Source organism: Medicago sativa, chromosome 4 (genome assembly GCF_051527215.1).
Source record: "Medicago sativa cultivar Bolivia chromosome 4, Bolivia_mono, whole genome shotgun sequence".
Classification (NCBI taxonomy): domain Eukaryota; kingdom Viridiplantae; phylum Streptophyta; class Magnoliopsida; order Fabales; family Fabaceae; genus Medicago; species Medicago sativa.
Window position 1 is genome coordinate 22258910 of NC_140752.1, and position 21255 is coordinate 22280164.

Below are 21255 nucleotides of genomic sequence, written 5' to 3' on the forward strand. Positions count from 1 at the left end.
GTTCCAAGGAAATCTAACAAGCATATCTATGACTTCCATGGTTTATATTACAATTTTCAAAAACGGCCAACATGGGGGTAATTTCCTTGTTAATTTACGGATTTTACTCGTTTTTGACCCTTTTCTTTCACTAAAAAAGGCATAAAGTGGCCTAGCCTTATCGAATCGAAGCATGTAATAGTTCCTAGGAAATCTAATGAGCCTATCTACGACTTCCGTGGTTGATTTTAGAAATTTCAAAAACGGCCAAAATGGTGGTAATTTCCTTGTTAATTTACGGATTTTACTCGATTTTGATCCTTTTTCGTTCACTAAAAAGGGCATAAAGTGGCGTAGCCTTATCGAATCGAAGCATGTAATAGTTCCTATGAAATCTAATGAGCATATCTACGACTTCCATGGTTGATTTTAGAAATTTCAAAAACGGCCAAAATGGTGGTAAAGTGAATTTCCTTGTTAATTTACGGATTTTACTCGTTTTTGACCCTTTTTCTTTCACTAAAAAGGGCATAAAGTGGCCTAGCCTTATCAAATCGAAGCATGTAATTGTTCCAAGGAAATCTAACAAGCATATCTACGACTTCCATGGTTTATATTAGAATTTTCAAAAACGGCCAACATGGGGGTAATTTCCTTGTTAATTTACGGATTTTACTCGATTTTGATCCTTTTTCTTTCACTAAAAAGGGCATAAACTGGCCTAGCCTTATCGAATCGAAGCATGTAATAGTTCCTAGGAAATCTAATGACCATATCTACGACTTCCGTGGTTGATTTTAGAAATTTCAAAAACGGCCAAAATGGTGGTAAAGTGAATTTCCTTGTTAATTTACGGATTTTACTTGTTTTTGACCCTTTTTCTTTCACTAAAAAGGGCATAAAGTGGCCTAGCCTTATCAAATCGAAGCATGTAATAGTTCCTAGAAAATCTAACAAGCATATCTACGACTTCCATGGTTTATATTAGAATTTTCAAAAACGGCCAACATGGGGGTAATTTCCTTGTTAATTTACGGATTTTACTCGTTTTTGACCCTTTTTCTTTCACTAAAAAAGGCATAAAGTGGCCTAGCCTTATCGAATCGAAGCATGTAATAGTTCCTAGGAAATCTAATGAGCATATCTACGACTTCCATGGTTGAATTTAGAAAATTCAAAAACGGCCAAAATGGTGGTAAAGTGAATTTCCTTGTTAATTTATGGATTTTATTCGTTTTTGACCCTTTTTCTTTCACTAAAAAGAGCATAAAGTGGCCTAGCCTTATCAAATCGAAGCATGTAATAGTTCCAAGGAAATCTAACAAGCATATCTATGACTTCCATGGTTTATATTACAATTTTCAAAAACGGCCAACATGGGGGTAATTTCCTTGTTAATTTACGGATTTTACTCGTTTTTGACCCTTTTCTTTCACTAAAAAAGGCATAAAGTGGCCTAGCCTTATCGAATCGAAGCATGTAATAGTTCCTAGGAAATCTAATGAGCCTATCTACGACTTCCGTGGTTGATTTTAGAAATTTCAAAAACGGCCAAAATGGTGGTAATTTCCTTGTTAATTTACGGATTTTACTCGATTTTGATCCTTTTTCGTTCACTAAAAAGGGCATAAAGTGGCCTAGCCTTATCGAATCGAAGCATGTAATAGTTCCTAGGAAATCTAATGAGCATATCTACGACTTCCATGGTTGATTTTAGAAATTTCAAAAACGGCCAAAATGGTGGTAAAGTGAATTTCCTTGTTAATTTACGGATTTTACTCGTTTTTGACCCTTTTTCTTTCACTAAAAAGGGCATAAAGTGGCCTAGCCTTATCAAATCGAAGCATGTAATTGTTCTAAGGAAATCTAACAAGCATATCTACGACTTCCATGGTTTATATTAGAATTTTCAAAAACGGCCAACATGGGGGTAATTTCCTTGTTAATTTACGGATTTTACTCGATTTTGATCCTTTTTCTTTCACTAAAAAGGGCATAAACTGGTCTAGCCTTATCGAATCGAAGCATGTAATAGTTCCTAGGAAATCTAATGACCATATCTACGACTTCCGTGGTTGATTTTAGAAATTTCAAAAACGGCCAAAATGGTGGTAAAGTGAATTTCCTTGTTAATTTACGGATTTTACTTGTTTTTGACCCTTTTTCTTTCACTAAAAAGGGCATAAAGTGGCCTAGCCTTATCAAATCAAAGCATGTAATAGTTCCTAGAAAATCTAACAAGCATATCTACGACTTCCATGGTTTATATTAGAATTTTCAAAAACGGCCAACATGGGGGTAATTTCCTTGTTAATTTACGGATTTTACTCGTTTTTGACCCTTTTTCTTTCACTAAAAAAGGCATAAAGTGGCCTAGCCTTATCGAATCGAAGCATGTAATAGTTCCTAGGAAATCTAATGAGCATATCTACGACTTCCATGGTTGATTTTATAAATTTCAAAAACGGCCAAAATGGTGGTAAAGTGAATTTCCTTGTTAATTTATGGATTTTATTCGTTTTTGACCCTTTTTCTTTCACTAAAAAGAGCATAAAGTGGCTTAGCCTTATCAAATCAAAGCATGTAATAGTTCCAAGGAAATCTAACAAGCATATCTACGACTTCCATGGTTTATATTAGAATTTTCAAAAACGGCCAACATGGGGGTAATTTCCTTGTTAATTTACGGATTTTACTCGTTTTTGACCCTTTTCTTTCACTAAAAAAGGCATAAAGTGGCCTAGCCTTATCGAATCGAAGCATGTAATAGTTCCTAGGAAATCTAATGAGCATATCTACGACTTCCATGGCTGATTTTAGAAATTTCAAAAACGGCCAAAATGGTGGTAAAGTGAATTTCCTTGTTAATTTATGGATTTTATTCGTTTTTGACCCTTTTTCTTTCACTAAAAAGAGCATAAAGTGGCCTAGCCTTATCAAATCGAAGCATGTAATAGTTCCAAGGAAATCTAACAAGCATATCTATGACTTCCATGGTTTATATTACAATTTTCAAAAACGGCCAACATGGGGGTAATTTCCTTGTTAATTTACGGATTTTACTCGTTTTTGACCCTTTTCTTTCACTAAAAAAGGCATAAAGTGGCCTAGCCTTATCGAATCGAAGCATGTAATAGTTCCTAGGAAATCTAATGAGCATATCTACGACTTCCATGGTTGAATTTAGAAATTTCAAAAACGGCCAAAATGGTGGTAAAGTGAATTTCCTTGTTAATTTATGGATTTTATTCGTTTTTGACCCTTTTTCTTTCACTAAAAAGAGCATAAAGTGGCCTAGCCTTATCAAATCGAAGCATGTAATAGTTCCAAGGAAATCTAACAAGCATATCTATGACTTCCATGGTTTATATTACAATTTTCAAAAACGGCCAACATGGGGGTAATTTCCTTGTTAATTTACGGATTTTACTCGTTTTTGACCCTTTTCTTTCACTAAAAAAGGCATAAAGTGGCCTAGCCTTATCGAATCGAAGCATGTAATAGTTCCTAGGAAATCTAATGAGCATATCTACGACTTCCATGGTTGATTTTAGAAATTTCAAAAACGGCCAAAATGGTGGTAATTTCCTTGTTAATTTACGGATTTTACTCGATTTTGATCCTTTTTCGTTCACTAAAAAGGGCATAAAGTGGCCTAGCCTTATCGAATCGAAGCATGTAATAGTTCCTAGGAAATCTAATGAGCATATCTACGACTTCCATGGTTGATTTTAGAAATTTCAAAAACGGCCAAAATGGTGGTAAAGTGTATCATAAACATGGTTGATCTTTGCATGTGGTATCGAATCATCGTCAAGGTCGTCACCTCAAAACATCACCTCTTGATACGAAATTGTATCATAAACATCGCCTCTAAACATCGCCTCTGGACACTTATGAATGCATGAATATATGACACCACAATGCATACGTTCATACAATAGTTCACCAACACGAACACCGACGCCTTTCATACATGCAAACACCATCAATATCATCACCAAATTGCATGTATGAATTCACATTTTATTACAAATCACCAACACCAAAATCATCATCAATAACATTCCTCTCAAAGAAGCAACAAGGTTCCAAATTCACATTTCACATATAACAGACATCTAACAACATCATGATATTCATCACATTAAATACCCAAACAACATTGATTCATTCTTATTCTATCATATCATCATGGATAAAAGGTCATTTACAAGTTATTGAATCATAAAACTCAAGTTTAGCATAATTCGTCTATTTTGACATTCTCACATCAACAAATGGTTTGCATTCCAAAACTAATCATATAGATCAATATCAATTATTAATCTTAATAATGGTATCTCTTTTTGAACCATGGAGTTCAATTCAAAGACAAAAAGGCACGGCAGTACATCAGCAACAGCTAGGAGCTTTAAAAAAATCATGTCAAAATCAAATGTGGGAGTCCTACACATAATAATAATGGAACTATATGGCTGCATATTAATGACCAAACAAATAACAAAACGTAAAAACAAGGAAGTACTTGGATTTTAATCCTTGAAACCTTGCTAGCTAGGCCACGCAAAAACAGCTACAAGCCTTCAAATATGTAAATCATTCTTATTATTTTTTTTTTTAAAGAAAAACATATCAATTGCATTTAAGCCAACCAATCTCATGTAATGCTAGTTTCATATTTTAAGGAAAACCAAATAAAATTCAATTAGTGCCCACCTGCACATTATCTAGATTCATTACTACCTTATTAATCTAACCCAAGTAGGCTAGCTAGTTGAAAACCACATATTCTCTCTTAGTTATTGAAAACAAATCACATTAGGAGATATACTTATCTACAGGGACAAAATTCTAGATCATAGTATGCATTCACTTGAAGAAGAAGAAAAAAAAAATGCATCATATGGTCATAATGAGTTAACAAAAATTCCAGCCTCAATTTCTATAAACCGAAAACCAATACACAATGGTATCATACTAGCTGATCCTTCAAATAAAATCAGGTAGCAAATATGATTTGTGGGTCACAGCTGGCAGAAGCATTACAGAATTCCTTAGTGAAAATCGAAACAGAGAGGTAGCAACAACACAGGACACTAGTGTTAAATAAATTGGGATGGGTTTTTATTGGGTTTCTCTAATCACAACAACACTAATAACAACTTAGTTTCTTCACTTTCATATACCCATTAACATAGCAAGAACACAAATTATGAATTCATCATCATTCAACAACCACAATCATGATTTTTCATCACTTTAAGCAAAAATCCCAAAAACCACTTATTATGAATCAACAGCATGAATATGAACATGTTAATTCACCAATTCAACAAAAATTAGTATACACATAATTACCCACTAATTAGGAGTACGAATTTCACAAAACAAAATCATCAATTCATCAATTCAACAATTAATCATAAGCTAAGAAAAGTGATTATGAGAATAAGTATCTAACCCCCTTACCTCAAAGCTTTATCAACACTAGCTATGGCTTCACTCTCCCCTTAGCTCTTGAATTTCACCTCTCCTAAGATCTTGGTCTTCTTTCCTCTAAGCTCTTCTCTTGCTCCCACTTTCTCTCTCTACCTCTCTCTATGTTTGTGACAATTTGGAATAATGAGAAATGACCTAATTTTTCTCTTAAGGGATATCCTTATATACACCACATGTTGGGCTAAATTAGGTTAGAGCTTAATGGGCCTCTAAAACTCATGTCACTAAATTCTCAAAAAGTTACTACACTTACTTAAACCGTTAAAACATCGGATAATTAATATCTCTAAATTATTACTTATTTCTATCTTAGTAAAAATAACTATTCTCACAAAAATAACCTTCTTAAAAAAAACTAATTTACCCTCGCTCACCAAATGACCAAAATACCCCTAAGTCTAAAATGACTAATATACCCTTCTTAAGTCAGAATCCAATAATCCCGAATAAAATACACACAAATACAAGTAATCACACACAAACACACATAAAACAAATAAAATAAATCTGACGAAAATCGGGCTGTTACAACTCTCCCCCTCTAAAAAGAATTTTCGCCCTCGAAAATTACCTGAAAGAAACAACTCCGGATACGAAACCTTCATCCTACTCTCCGATTCCCAGGTAGCACTCTCACCAGTTGGTCCAACCCAAATCACCTTCACCAAAATAATCTCTTTTCCTCTTAAGCGCTTCACTTCCCGATCTTCAATTCTAACAGGCCAAGTCTCAACAGTCAAATTCTCTTTTACTTCCAAATTATCCACTTGAATCACATGAGACGCATCATACACATACTTCCTCAACTGAGACACATGAAACACATCATAAAGATTCGACAACGACGGCGGTAACGCAATCCGATACGCTACAACTCCAATCTTCTCTATAATCTCAAACGGTCCAACAAAACGAGGTGTCAACTTCCGACACTTCAAAGCACGTCCAACACCGGTTACAGGATTCACTCTTAAAAACACATGATCACCAACCTGAAACTCAATATCCTTTCTCCTCTTGTCATGATAGCTCTTCTGCCTACTCTGAGACGCTTTCATCTTCTCTTGGATCATATTCACCTTCTCCGTAGTCTCTTGCACCACTTCCGGTCCTAACAAAACACTTTCTCCTGACTCATACCAACACAACGGCGTCCTACACCTCCGTCCATACAAAGCCTCAAACGGTGCCATCCCGATACTAGAGTGAAAACTGTTGTTGTAAGTAAACTCAATCAACGGTAAACATTCAGCCCAACTGACACCTTGCTCTAAAACACAAGCTCTCAACAAATCCTCCAAACTCTGAATCGTCCTCTCCGTCTGCCCATCAGTCTGGGGATGATAAGCAGAACTCAACCTCAACTTGGTTCCCAAAGCTGCTTGCAAACTCTCCCAAAACTTAGAAGTAAACCTCGGATCTCTATCTGACACGATGCTAGAAGGAATACCATGCAACCTGACAATCTGCTCAATGTAGATCTCAGCCAACTTCGCCACGGACATACCGGTCTTGATAGGAACGAAATGTGCCGACTTCGTCAAACGATCAACGATCACCCAAATCGAATCAAAACCCTTCACAGTCTTCGGCAACGCTCCGACAAAGTCCATAGAGATACTATCCCATTTCCATTCTGGCACAAACAACGGTTGCATCAAACCCGACGGCTTTTGATGTTCAATCTTCGACTTCTGACAAATCAAACAAGCATAAACAAACTCTGCAATTTCCTTCTTCATTCCAGGCCACCAAAACAACTTCTTCAAATCCTGATACATCTTCGTCGCTCCTGGATGAATACTCAGACTACTCCTGTGACCTTCTTCCAAAATCCGTTTCTTAAGATCAAGTATATCTGGCACACAAACTCGGTCACGAAACATCAAAACACCGTTCTCATTCAATCTGAAGTCCCCACCTTTACCTTGATTAATCAACACCACTCGATACACAAGTTCCAAATCTTCCTTCTGACCATTCTTGATCTCTTCCAAAATATTACTAGTCAGCTTCAACATTCCCAATCTCACACCATCCGGCGTCAACTCACTAACCAAACTTAAATCTCGAAACTGTTCAATCAACTCCAACTCTTTAACCATCAAAGAAGACATATGTAAAGACTTCCTACTCAAGGCATCTTCCACAACATTCGCCTTCCCAGGATGATAACTCAACTGGAAATCGAAATCCTTAAGATATTCCAACCATCTTCTCTGCCTCATGTTCAACTCTTTCTGATCAAATAATTACTTCAAACTCTTGTGGTCACTGAACACTTCAAACTTAGAACCATACAAATAGTGCCTCCAGATCTTCAACACAAACACAACTGCCGCCAATTCCAAATCATGAGTCGGATAATTCTTCTCATGCACTTTCAACTGCCTCGACGCATAAGCCACAACCTGACGATTCTGCATCAACACACCACCAAGACCCATCTTAGAAGCATCACAATACACGACAAACGATTCCTTCGGATTCGGCAAAATCAACACTGGCGCTGAAGTCAACCTCTTCTTCAACTCTTGGAAACTCTTCTCACACTTAGCATCCCAAACATACGCTTGCCCCTTCCGAGTCAACTGTGTCAATGGCAACGCCAACTTAGAGAATCCTTCAATAAACCTCCGATAGTAACCTGCCAATCCAAGAAAGCTTCTAATCTCAAAAACTGACTTTGGAGTTTCCCACTGCAATACTGCATCAACCTTTGATGGATCCACCGCTATACCACCCTTCGAAATCACATGACCAAGAAAACTCACTTCCCGCAGCCAAAACTCACACTTTGACAACTTAGCAAACAACTTATTCTCCTTCAAGACACTCAACACGATCCTTAGATGCTCAGCATGTTCTTCTTCTGACTTCGAATACACCAAAATATCGTCTATAAACACCACCACAAATTTGTCCAAATAAGGATGGAAGATCCTATTCATATATTCCATAAAGACACCCGGCGCATTACTCACACCAAATGGCATCACAGAATACTCATAGTGTCCATACCTTGTTCGGAACGCAGTTTTGGATATATCTTCTGCCTTCACTCTAATCTGATGATATCCAGACCTCAAATCAATCTTGCTAAACACTTCCGCACCAACCAGCTGATCCATCAAATCATCAATCCTCGGAAGCGGATACCGATTCTTGATTGTTACTTTGTTCAACTGCCGATAATCCACACACAACCTCATGCTCCCATCCTTCTTCTTAACCAATAACACTGGAGCACCCCACGGAGAGACACTCGGCCTGATAAACTGCTTCTCAAGCAACTCTTCCAACTGCTTCTTCAATTCACCCAACTCTGATGCAGACATCCGATACGGCGCAATCGAAATAGGACTCGTTCCTGGTACCAAATCAATTGCAAACTCCACTTCCCTCTCCGGCGGCAATTCGGTAATGTCGTCCGGAAAAACTTCTGGAAACTCTTGCACTACCGGCAAATCACAAACTCCTTTCTCACTACTTTCCTTCAATGAAGCAAACATCATGAACACACTAGCTTCATCGTCCAAAGACTTCTTCACTTGCTCCGCGGTTAAGAACTTCCCACCTACCTCAGCTACTGGCTTAGAGAATGTTATACTCTTGGTTAAACAGTTGATGTTCACACCAAAAGACAACATCCAGTCCATACCGAAAATTACATCCATGTGCTTCAACGGAAGGCACACAAGATCCAACTCAAAATCAACATTACCAAAATTAACAGGACATTTAGCACACACCAAGGAAGTAGTCACCGAGCCACTGGCCGGGGTGTCGATGACCATCCCTCGCAACAACGGAGTTACAACCTGATTCAAACGTTCAACACAACTAACCGCGATAAAAGAATGAGTAACACCAGTATCAATAATTGCAATCAAAGGAGTACTATTGATAAAACACATACCTCGGATTAGATTATCCGGCTACTCCACTTCCTCCACGTTCAAAGCAAACACCTTACCCGACGCCTTCTTCGGCTTGGTACACTTAGTACTGATATGACCTGCATCTCCACAGTTAAAACAAGTAATATCCTGCTTGCACTCAAACGACTTATGACCAGCTTTCCCACACTTGAAGCAACTATCACCCCTCCTACAATCATTAGCAAAATGACCCAAAGTTCCACACTTGTAGCACCTCACCTCAGCAACATTCGGCTTAGAGCCTCCGCCCACCTCTTTCTTCTTCCCCTTATCTTTGTTGTATGGCTTCCCAAATCCATGACCCTTTCCTTTCTTATCATGCAATGCTTTGTAATGGTTCACCTTGACCTTTCCGGCATCATCAAACATACGACACTTGTGCACCAAAGTATCGAAATCTCCAATCTCCTGAATACACATGTACTGATAGATATCCGGCCTAAGTCCACTTTCAAACTTCACACACTTAGAAACCATCGCATCCTCGGCATTGATATACGGGCAAAACCTCGAAAGCTCTTCAAACTTTGCAGCATACTCTGCCACTGACCGATTCTCCTGCTTCAAGTTCAAGAATTCCACTTCCTTCCTGGTCCTCAAATCCTCAGGAAAGTACTTCCTCAAAAACTCAGTCTTGAACCTAGCCCAAGTCACAACCTCTCCACTAGCCTCAAGTCTCCCCTTAGCATTCGTCCACCAGTACTCAGCCTCCTCAGCAAGCATGTGTGTAGCCAACCTGACCTTCTGGTCTTCACTGGTCACCATAGCACGGAAGATCCTCTCCATGCCTTGCACCCATGTCTGAGCTCCCTCTGGGTCAAACCTTCCCTTGAACGTTGGTGGCTTGTTTCGCAAGAAACGATCGAGCCTCCGCTCCTCCGCTTCCCCATGATCCTGATGACCATTCGCAACCTGCTGGTTGGTTTGAGCCAACACCTGCGCTAATGCAGCCAAGGCCGCTGCAATAGCCGCATCATCTCTACCACCAGCCATCTCTCACTACACACAAACCACAACCAACATATAAGAACAACAGAACAATTATTGAAGATATTCCTATACCATTCACATACAAACGAAAATAATCACCCAATTCTGGTCCGGACAAGACCAACCAGGCTCTGATACCAACTTGTAACGCCCTAAACCCGGAAGCAATAATCATGCGATTTTAAATAATAAATATCCAAAAAGGTTTATACGTCACGTCGTCATTTGTTTCTAGACATACAAATATTCAGTTTCAAAAAAAAAAAAAAAAACTACGCAGCGGAAAATTTTAACAATCAACATAAAAATCTCAGAGACATACAGTCATCCTCAGGTACATCTAGTAACCATCTCAAAGGTCATAACAAGGCTCAACACATAAGAAATATCTCAACAGTCATATAAAAAAATCTCAACATAAACCAACGATAAAAGTAAGACTCGATATCCTAATCAGAGCCCGACACTACTAAACTCCAAAGCAGATAAAGGAGGAAGCTTCCGCTATCCTCAAGCAACTCACCAAGCCAGCTAAGCAACTAATCCTGCACACCGTCTACCCATTCATTAGAATAAGGCAGGCGGTCAACCAAACGACCACTGGGGGTTAGACATCATTCAAATCAAATTAAGCACAATTAAATGAAAATAAACAACATAACTAATTTCAGATGATCAATGAAATCTAATCATATTATTCACAAGGATTCATCGTCATTTATTCAACATTAATCATACAAGTGTGCTATATCATAACAAGTGTACTTTCACACCTTCATATATCACCAAATTTCACTAAGTACGCAATCACCAAAATTTCATCAATGTATATTTCACCAAGGTTCACCAAGCACATATCAAACATAGCACATTTAAACCTTAATGAATGTATGTAATGCGTCTAGACACGACTTTATATGCATGTGGTACCGAATCATCGTCAAGGTCGTCACCTCAAAACATCACCTCTTGATACGAAATTGTATCATAAACATCGCCTCTAAACATCGCCTCTGGACACTTATGAATGCATGAATATATGACACCACAATGCATACGTTCATACAATAGTTCACCAACACGAACACCGACGCCTTTCATACATGCAAACACCATCAATATCATCACCAAATTGCATGTATGAATTCACATTTTATGACAAATCACCAACACCAAAATCATCATCAATAACATTCCTCTCAAAGAAGCAACAAGGTTCCAAATTCACATTTCACATATAACAGACATCTAACAACATCATGATATTCATCACATTAAATACCCAAACAACATTGATTCATTATTATTCTATCATATCATCATGGATAAAAGGTCATTTACAAGTTATTGAATCATAAAACTCAAGTTTAGCATAATTCGTCTATTTTGACATTCTCACATCAACAAATGGTTTGCATTCCAAAACTAATCATATAGATCAATATCAATTATTAATCTTAATAATGGTATCTCTTTTTGAACCATGGAGTTCAATTCAAAGACAAAAAGGCACGGCAGTACATCAGCAACAGCTAGGAGCTTTAAAAAAATCATGTCAAAATCAAATGTAGGAGTCCTACACATAATAATAATAATGGAACTATATGGCTGCATATTAATGACCAAACAAATAACAAAACGTAAAAACAAGGAAGTACTTGGATTTTAATCCTTGAAACCTTGCTAGCTAGGCCACGCAAAAACAGCTACAAGCCTTCAAATATGTAAATCATTCTTATTATTTTTTTTTAAAGAAAAACATATAAATTGCATTTAAGCCAACCAATCTCATGTAATGCTAGTTTCATATTTTAAGGAAAACCAAATAAAATTCAATTAGTGCCCACCTGCACATTATCTAGATTCATTACTACCTTATTAATCTAACCCAAGTAGGCTAGCTAGTTGAAAACCACATATTCTCTCTTAGTTATTGAAAACAAATCACATTAGGAGATATACTTATCTACAGGGACAAAATTCTAGATCATAGTATGCATTCACTTGAAGAAGAAGAAAAAAAAATGCATCATATGGTCATAATGAGTTAACAAAAATTCCAGCCTCAATTTCTATAAACCGAAAACCAATACACAATGGTATCATACTAGCTGATCCTTCAAATAAAATCAGGTAGCAAATATGATTTGTGGGACACAGCTGGCAGAAGCATTACAAAATTCCTTAGTGAAAATCGAAACAGAGAGGTAGCAACAACACAGGACACTAGTGTTAAATAAATTGGGATGGGTTTTTATTGGGTTTCTCTAATCACAACAACACTAATAACAACTTAGTTTCTTCACTTTCATATACCCATTAACATAGCAAGAACACAAATTATGAATTCATCATCATTCAACAACCACAATCATGATTTTTCATCACTTTAAGCAAAAATCCCAAAAACCACTTATTATGAATCAAAAGCATGAATATGAACATGTTAATTCACCAATTCAACAAAAATTAGTATACACATAATTACCCACTAATTAGGAGTACGAATTTCACAAAACAAAATCATCAATTCATCAATTCAACAATTAATCATAAGCTAAGAAAAGTGATTATGAGAATAAGTATCTAACCCCCTTACCTCAAAGCTTTACCAACACTAGCTATGGCTTCACTCTCCCCTTAGCTCTTGAATTTCACCTCTCCTAAGCTCTTGGTCTTCTTTCCTCTAAGCTCTTCTCTTGCTCCCACTTTCTCTCTCTACCTCTCTCTATGTTTGTGACAATTTGGAATAATGAGAAATGACCTAATTTTTCTCTTAAGGGATATCCTTATATACACCACATGTTGGGCTAAATTAGGTTAGAGCTTAATGGGCCTCTAAAACTCATTTCACTAAATTCTCAAAAAGTTACTACACTTACTTAAACCGTTAAAACATCGGATAATTAATATCTCTAAATTATTACTTATTTCTATCTTAGTAAAAATAACTATTCTCACAAAAATAACCTTCTTAAAAAAAAAACTAATTTACCCTCGCTCACCAAATGACCAAAATACCCCTAAGTCTAAAATGACTAAAATACCATTATTAAGCCAGAATCCAATAATCCCGAATAAAATACACACAAATACAAGTAATCACACACAAACACACATAAAACAAATAAAATAAATCTGACGAAAATCGGGCTGTTACAATATCTACGACTTCCATGGTTGATTTTAGAAATTTCAAAAACGGCCAAAATGGTGGTAAAGTGAATTTCCTTGTTAATTTACGGATTTTACTCGATTTTGATCCTTTTTCTTTCACTAAAAGGGGCATAAAGTGGCCTAGCCTTATGAAATCGAAGCATGTAATACTTCCTAGGAAATCTAACAAGCATATCTACGACTTCCATGGTTTATATTAGAATTTTCAAAAACGGCCAACATGGGGGTAATTTCCTTGTTAATTTACGGATTTTACTCGTTTTTGACCCTTTTCTTTCACTAAAAAGGGCATAAACTGGCCTAGCCTTATCGAATCGAAGCATGTAATAGTTCCTAGGAAATCTAATGACCATATCTACGACTTCCGTGGTTGATTTTAGAAATTTCAAAAACGGCCAAAATGGTGGTAAAGTGAATTTCCTTGTTAATTTACGGATTTTACTTGTTTTTGACCCTTTTTCTTTCACTAAAAAGGGCATAAAGTGGCCTAGCCTTATCAAATCGAAGCATGCAATAGTTCCTAGAAAATCTAACAAGCATATCTACGACTTCCATGGTTTATATTAAAATTTTCAAAAACGGCCAACATGGGGGTAATTTCCTTGTTAATTTACGGATTTTACTCGTTTTTGACCCTTTTTCTTTCACTAAAAAAGGCATAAAGTGGCCTAGCCTTATCGAATCGAAGCATGTAATAGTTCCTAGGAAATCTAATGAGCATATCTACGACTTCCATGGTTGATTTTATAAATTTCAAAAACGGCCAAAATGGTGGTAAAGTGAATTTCCTTGTTAATTTATGGATTTTATTCGTTTTTGACCCTTTTTCTTTCACTAAAAAGAGCATAAAGTGGCCTAGCCTTATCAAATCGAAGCATGTAATAGTTCCAAGGAAATCTAACAAGCATATCTATGACTTCCATGGTTTATATTAGAATTTTCAAAAACGGCCAACATGGGGGTAATTTCCTTGTTAATTTACGGATTTTACTCGTTTTTGACCCTTTTCTTTCACTAAAAAAGGCATAAAGTGGCGTAGCCTAATCGAATCGAAGCATGTAATAGTTCCTAGGAAATCTAATGAGCATATCTACGACTTCCATGGTTGATTTTAGAAATTTCAAAAACGGCCAAAATGGTGGTAAAGTGAATTTCCTTGTTAATTTACGGATTTTACTCGATTTTGATCCTTTTTCTTTTACTAAAAGGGGCATAAAGTGGCCTAGCCTTATGAAATCGAAGCATGTAATACTTCCTAGGAAATCTAACAAGCATATCTACGACTTCCATGGTTTATATTAGAATTTTCAAAAACGGCCAACATGGGGGTAATTTCCTTGTTAATTTACGGATTCACTACAAGAAATTTGTCATTTTGCGACACATACTTTGCGACCCTTGACTTAGAACTGTCGCAGATTACACTTTTGCGACAGTTAGTGCGACTGTTAGACTTAAGGGTCGTAGGTTTTATACTCTTTTTTCAAAGTTTCACGATATATTTTTGGCCAAATATCTATCACTCCCGCTTATCCAATTTCATTCTCCCTCTCACACTTCCAAAACCCTAAAACCAGATTTATTCCTCAATTTCATTTTCCCCCCAATCTAAAACCTAAATCTCCACCACTCTCACCCACAATCCCACTTTCCCCCAAATTGAAATCTAAATCTCTACCATCCCTGGCTCAATCGAAGCATTCCCCCAGTTTCATTTTCTAATTTCATTTAAGATCCCACCCACAATTAGTTGCTACAACATGGATTTATCATAATTTTGGGTTCCTTTTTCCAATTTCATTCTTCATTCCGTTCCTTTTTCCACTCGTTACTCGACCGCTGGGTTCCATTTCCACTCGACCGCTGGGTTCCTTTTTCCACTTGCTGGGTTCTCGATCTATAAGGTATAAACTCTCAATCTCATTTCTTGGTTCCTTTTTCCACTCGCTGGGTTCATTTTTCCACTCGCTGACCCAAACAGTTTATCATAATTTGTGATAAAAAAGTTCAATCTTGAACTGTGTTAAGGTTAATTTTATGTATTTGACTTAGTTAAAGCTATAAATTTGATGTATTTTTAGGTCAAATTATGTTTTAGAGTTTGTTTTTTTGAAGTAATTTTCTATTTCATTCGTTATTTACTTTATTTTTGATTTATAACTTATAATTTCCATTGTGTTGAACATGAAATTTAAAATTCAGAATTAGCATAGGAAAATGTATATAATTTTTTATTTTTTATTGTGTAATAATGTTATTTCTATATGTATTTGAATTAGGTAATGTTGTTACTAGAGGAATTTAATGAACTGCTATTGTTCTGCCGTACACGGTGACGATATAGTATAAAGTGTTGTCAAATAGAGGCTATAGTGCTGTAGCGTAATGGAATTTCAACAAACGACTATTATCTGCAATCTGTGATTGACAACACTGATTTGGTTCTGACTTCTGACTAGTAATTCTGTTTTAGTTATTGTGAACCAAAAAGAAATAAGCTGTGATTGATCTAATTTAATATTTATAGCAGATTGGTTTAGTTATTAGTGATTAGCATTTTGGTGAAAGGGATGGCATTGTTGTTCCGAAGGGCACCATATAGAAGGTGAGGTTGAGCAATGTTGCTAGTAATGAGTGAACAGTCAGTTACTAAATAATTACTGCTACAAGTTACCACTATCTATTGAATCACTCAGTATTTTATTCTTCATAGTATTGATATCTTTCATATATTTGAAACCAATTTTGATATCTTTTGACAGCTCTCAGGAATGTTTTAAATCTTCATGGAGTTCGCACAAATCAGTGCATCTGAAGGCAAAGGTATCCTCAGTTGGTACACAGAATTCAGACTCACTTGGTGAAGGATGGTTATATTGCGTGAAGAGAGGGCAGGGTCGAACTCCAAAGCTTCCTTACTTTGATTGGATTGGGTAAATTTCCACCGCTTTGAGTCCCTTCTGATTTTAGAACTCTGATAGTTGACTATTTTTTTAATTAATAACGGAAGAATATGTTATCAGTAACAATATATTTATGTTTTCGCAAATCATAGTCCCTGTTGTCCTTGTTTTCGTTGATGCTTTTAGTTTCAGCATCTTAGATATTTGCACCTTGCATTTCTTTCCCCAATTATTTTGCTAAAACCAAAATTTTATTTCTGCTCTTGCAAGGGCACTGTGGCCATATCCCATATCTGGTAAACGGATTGTCCCAGCTCATATTGTTATAGCTGATTGGGCTGATGATGTGAGTTATCTGACTTCTTCCTATTTAGATGCCTTGCATTTTTTCTAATTTAAGTATTTAACTTCTTTACTTAAATACAATTTGAAGTTATTTTTCATAATATACCCGAGGTTCAATTGATGCAAGATCAAGTTGCTTGTACATTGGCTGTATTCTTTTATTCCACTTTCTAACTGATATTAATTTGTAGATCAAGACACCAGACCAGATTGAAAGAATGAGAGAAACATGTCGGGTGAGTTCCACCATTACGCCCTTTTAGATTCTCATGGAGAAGTTTTAAACTCTATACTATTTCAATTCATATTTCAACGTAAAACTGGTTCATGTATTCCCTGTGTTGTAAATTGCAAAAAATAGTGGTTTGTTACATGAGTGATATGTAATTATGCAACGCTGCTACAAACGCTATTTGACAACATTTGGCACTAAATAGCACCAGCTGCTATTTAACAACACTGATGTCTTCATTTTCACGAGGCTTGATATGCTCCTTATTTTGGAGTTTGTTGCAGGCCAACTGTATGAGACTTGACTTGGTGATACATGAATTACTTTTACTTTGTTCATTAACGATGAGATCCAACAAACCTATTATCCGCTATGTGTGATGAGGGCGAGAATCAATAGTTAAATGTTGTGAATGATCATACAATGATTTAAAAGAAAAACTATGTTCTTTTAGGATAGTTGAGGTGGCTGTGTTATGTGAATAAACTTTTGGTGAAAATTTCTTTTCTTTATCTTTCGTCTTGTATATTGGAGTAGAGTGGCATACTTTAGACTTTAATTTCGCAAATTGATTCATAGATTGTAAGGGAGGTGTTGGATGCAGCCGCTCGGATTATTCAGCCTGGTGTGACAACTGATGGTGTGAGGTGATTTTGCTCATGAAATTTTAGGTGAAATTGCTGGTTTTAATTCGATTAAAGTTTTTGTTCAAATATTTGAAATTCAGAACTGAAAAAAATTGAAGTTATAAGAATGTATTTGAACTTGTTTATTGTGTAATAAGGGTATTTTTTTTTAATAAGTGATTGACTTGGGTAAAGTTTTATTCTCTGACTTAATTTTGCTAGTTGAAAGTTTTTGAATATGATGCAATTTTAGTTCAAACTGTGCTGGTTTTGAGGCCCTGTTTGGGTATACAACTTATATGTAATAATAGTTTAGTGTTATGTATAAGCTATTTCTATAGCAAAGGATGAATGTTGATTTGAGTGTTTATGTTGATTTTGGTTCAAACTGTGCTGATTTTAAATTTTCTACTACAGCAATTAATCTGATTTTGAACACTAATCTGTGTGCTCAGCTGCTATGTATGTATAACTGTATAAGCCATAGGTTGAGATAGCAACACCAATTGAAGCCCTTCTTTTTTTTTTTTTTTTAATGAATTTATGGTCAATAAGATAACTGGATCTTATGATCAATAGTATGGGTTTTGTTGACAGATCCAAGAGTTAGTCGAAGCCATCATTTTTCCAATACAAGGAGTGCTTCCAGAAGTTGGGTATTCTTCCTCGAAAGGTAGCGCTCTTATATGGACCACCACTTTAGTCGCATTTAGAGTAGATCAAATTATGCCATAGTGTTGTATCATAAACCAATATGTGCAAAGTAGATCAAATATATGTCAAATAGAAAAAGTTTACGCTTGCAAAGGTTGGTTTCAAACACAGATGAGGATAACGAAGAAATTTACATCCACGACATTCCTGGAGGACCTGTTGCTTTTGGAATATGTGCAAAGTTCTGTTATGGTATGGGTTTCACTCTAAACCTGTTGCTTTTGGAATATGTGCAAAGTTATGTTATGGTATGGTTTTCACTCTAAATGTGATTAAAGGCCACTGATTTTTTCTGTAGTGGACCATGTCTCATCGAAACACAGCTATTGCTTGAATGCATTGAGTAGATTTTTCAATTATGTTTTACTACATGTTTCAAAATGTTTTTAGGCACCAGGGAACAAAGTAATCCAGGATAATAAGCTATAAGAATTGTTGTAATTCATGTCTTTTTGAGTATTTGTGTTTTAATCTCAAGAGTTCTCTGCTGCAAATTGCAGCACCTTGTATTTGTGCCTCATGGAATTAGTTAGTTTTTGATAATTCTGCTAAAGAGTGTCACTTTTGGTTTATACAAGTATCAATTTATCTTCTTTTCTTGATAAAAGCATCTGATAAGTTGTTGTTTCTATTTAGCAATGATACGTTGCAGCAAATAAACAAGAGACTGCCGATAACAAAAGAAGAACTTATTGATATCAATGGCATTACCAAGTAAGTTCATTCTAGGAATACTATAAGTTTCCTATTGTTGAACTTGTAATCAATCTATTTGATTTGTTTATTCAGTTTTCTTTGGTGCCTAATGGAATCAATATTTAGTAATGGTTTTGAACTATGCAATAGACCTAATTGACATACCTTTGATTTAGGTTGTTATAGATCATATGTAAATTTGAGAACATGATTTTATAGAAGGATTAGTTCAATTTTTTAACCATGTTAGTTTCTATCTGAAGTAAAAAGTGGACATTGTTTATACCCATGATTATCCTTGCAATCTCTATATGTACAAACTCATGAAAATATTGAAGGGTTTTGGAGAAAATAGGAACTACAAAAAGTGTGTACAAATTTGTGCTCTTCCTGATGTTAATTGGTCTTGTAAGCTTCTCTGTAATAAATAGCTAATGGTTATTCCATAGTGGTTATTTTTGACAAATATATCAGAAAGTAATTATAAGTTTAATTGCGCGATAAGTTAGAATCATGACTTGCGTGACATTATTGCTTATTTTTGTTAATTATTGTGTTATATAATCTTTGACTTATTTTTAGGTGGAAGACTTAGAATCACCAAACAGAGCATAGCATTCTTTGGAGTCTATTCATCTCTAGTTGATCAAAACAACTTCCTCGCCAAATATCATCTACATAATTGATTAAATTTTCATGTTAGGAACTCAAGAAACCTTATTGTATCACTTGTTTGTATTTTATATGAATGTAAAATTCATATTTTAGTTTATGAATTTGTTCATATTTTTTATTATGAATTATTTTAGTTTTTATATATTTTTTATTAGTAAATAGTTCTATTAAAAATTCAGGAAAAAATTGATTTTTTTTTTAAATTAACTCAACATCTGCGACCCTTGCAAACTGTCGCAATATTTTTTTATAAATAAATTTTATGCATCTGCGACCCTTCCCCAACTGTCGCAAGTCCCTTGAAATCCATTTGAATCTCCTCATTTGCGACCCTTAGCAACTGTCGCAGTGCCTTTTGCGGCAGTTGGTGCGGCTGTTCTATGAAGGGTCGCAAAAGACACTTGCGACCCCAACATCCGTGACTGTTGGGGAAGGGTCGCAATTGTACATCTGCGACCCTTCTAACAGTCGCAATCTGCCATTTTAAAGGTCGCAAAATGCAGTTTTTCTTGTAGTGATTTTACTCGTTTTTGACCCTTTTTCTTTCACTAAAAAAGGCATAAAGTGGCGTAGCCTAATCGAATCGAAGCATGTAATAGTTCCTAGGAAATCTAATGAGCATATCTACGACTTCCATGGTTGATTTTAGAAATTTCAAAAATGGCCAAAATGGTGGTAAAGTGAATTTCCTTGTTAATTTACGGATTTTACTCGTTTTTGACCCTTTTTCTTTCACTAAAAAGGGCATAAAGTGGCCTAGCCTTATCAAATCGAAGCATGTAATAGTTCCAAGGAAATCTAACAAGCATATCTATGACTTCCATGGTTTATATTAGAATTTTCAAAAACGGCCAACATGGGGGCAATTTCCTTGTTAATTTACGGATTTTACTCGTTTTTGACCCTTTTCTTTCACTAAAAAAGGCATAAAGTGGCGTAGCCTAATCGAATCGAAGCATGTAATAGTTCCTAGGAAATCTAATGAGCATATCTACGACTTCCATGGTTGATTTTAGAAATTTCAAAAACGGCCAAAATGGTGGTAAAGTGAATTTCCTTGTTAATTTACGGATTTTACTCGATTTTGATCCTTTTTCTTTTACTAAAAGGGGCATAAAGTGGCCTAGCCTTATGAAATCGAAGCATGTAATACTTCCTAGGAAATCTAACAAGCATATCTACGACTTCCATGGTTTATATTAGAATTTTCAAAAACGGCCAACATGGGGGTAATTTCCTTGTTAATTTACGGATTTTACTCGTTTTTGACCCTTTTTCTTTCACTAAAAAAGGCATAAAGTGGCGTAGCCTAATCGAATCGAAGCATGTAATAGTTCCTAGGAAATCTAATGAGCATATCTACGACTTCCATGGTTGATTTTAGAAATTTCAAAAATGGCCAAAATGGTGGTAAAGTGAATTTCCTTGTTAATTTACGGATTTTACTCGTTTTTGACCCTTTTTCTTTCACTAAA

At 35.8% G+C, this 21255-nt stretch overlaps 1 protein-coding gene and 1 pseudogene across 8 annotated transcripts; one reads left to right on the plus strand and one right to left on the minus strand.

Moving 5' to 3' along the window:
• Positions 1 to 7733: 7733 nt before the first annotated feature.
• Positions 7734 to 13322, minus strand: LOC146927111 (uncharacterized; annotated as a pseudogene). Its single transcript, XR_015005594.1, has 3 exons — positions 13012 to 13322; positions 10936 to 10968; positions 7734 to 10421 (listed from the first exon to the last, which is right to left on the minus strand). The product of XR_015005594.1 is annotated as an uncharacterized LOC146927111 (transcript).
• Positions 13323 to 14963: 1641 nt separating this feature from the next.
• On the plus strand, positions 14964 to 19905 carry LOC146927112 (methionine aminopeptidase 1A-like). Of its 7 annotated transcripts, none has more exons than XM_085700493.1 (11): positions 14975 to 15493; positions 15869 to 16030; positions 16120 to 16194; positions 16352 to 16522; positions 16763 to 16838; positions 17029 to 17073; positions 17649 to 17716; positions 18293 to 18368; positions 18521 to 18601; positions 19046 to 19123; positions 19688 to 19905. In XM_085700493.1, the coding sequence occupies exons 3-8, from the start codon at positions 16160 to 16162 to the stop codon at positions 18303 to 18305; spliced, it is 408 nt and encodes a 135-aa protein (XP_085556619.1). In that variant the 5' UTR covers positions 14975 to 15493; positions 15869 to 16030; positions 16120 to 16159; the 3' UTR covers positions 18306 to 18368; positions 18521 to 18601; positions 19046 to 19123; positions 19688 to 19905. The 7 variants fall into 7 exon arrangements, with proteins under 7 accessions (XP_085556616.1, XP_085556618.1, XP_085556617.1 ...); XM_085700495.1 differs by having other exon boundaries at positions 14984 to 15493; positions 17649 to 17740; XM_085700490.1 differs by lacking the exon at positions 17649 to 17716 and having other exon boundaries at positions 14964 to 15493.
• The last annotated feature ends 1350 nt before the right edge of the window (positions 19906 to 21255 follow it).

What these genes read in the sequence shown, in the direction of transcription:
- LOC146927112 (XM_085700490.1), top strand. Translation starts at nt 16,160, where the DNA reads ATGGCATTGTTGTTCCGAAGGGCACCATATAGAAG. An exon ending in TAGCTGATTGGGCTGATGAT is followed by an intron (nt 16,839 to 17,028) that starts GTGAGTTATCTG and finishes ATTAATTTGTAG; the next exon opens with ATCAAGACACCAGACCAGAT. An exon ending in TGGGTATTCTTCCTCGAAAG is followed by an intron (nt 18,369 to 18,520) that starts GTAGCGCTCTTA and finishes TTTCAAACACAG; the next exon opens with ATGAGGATAACGAAGAAATT.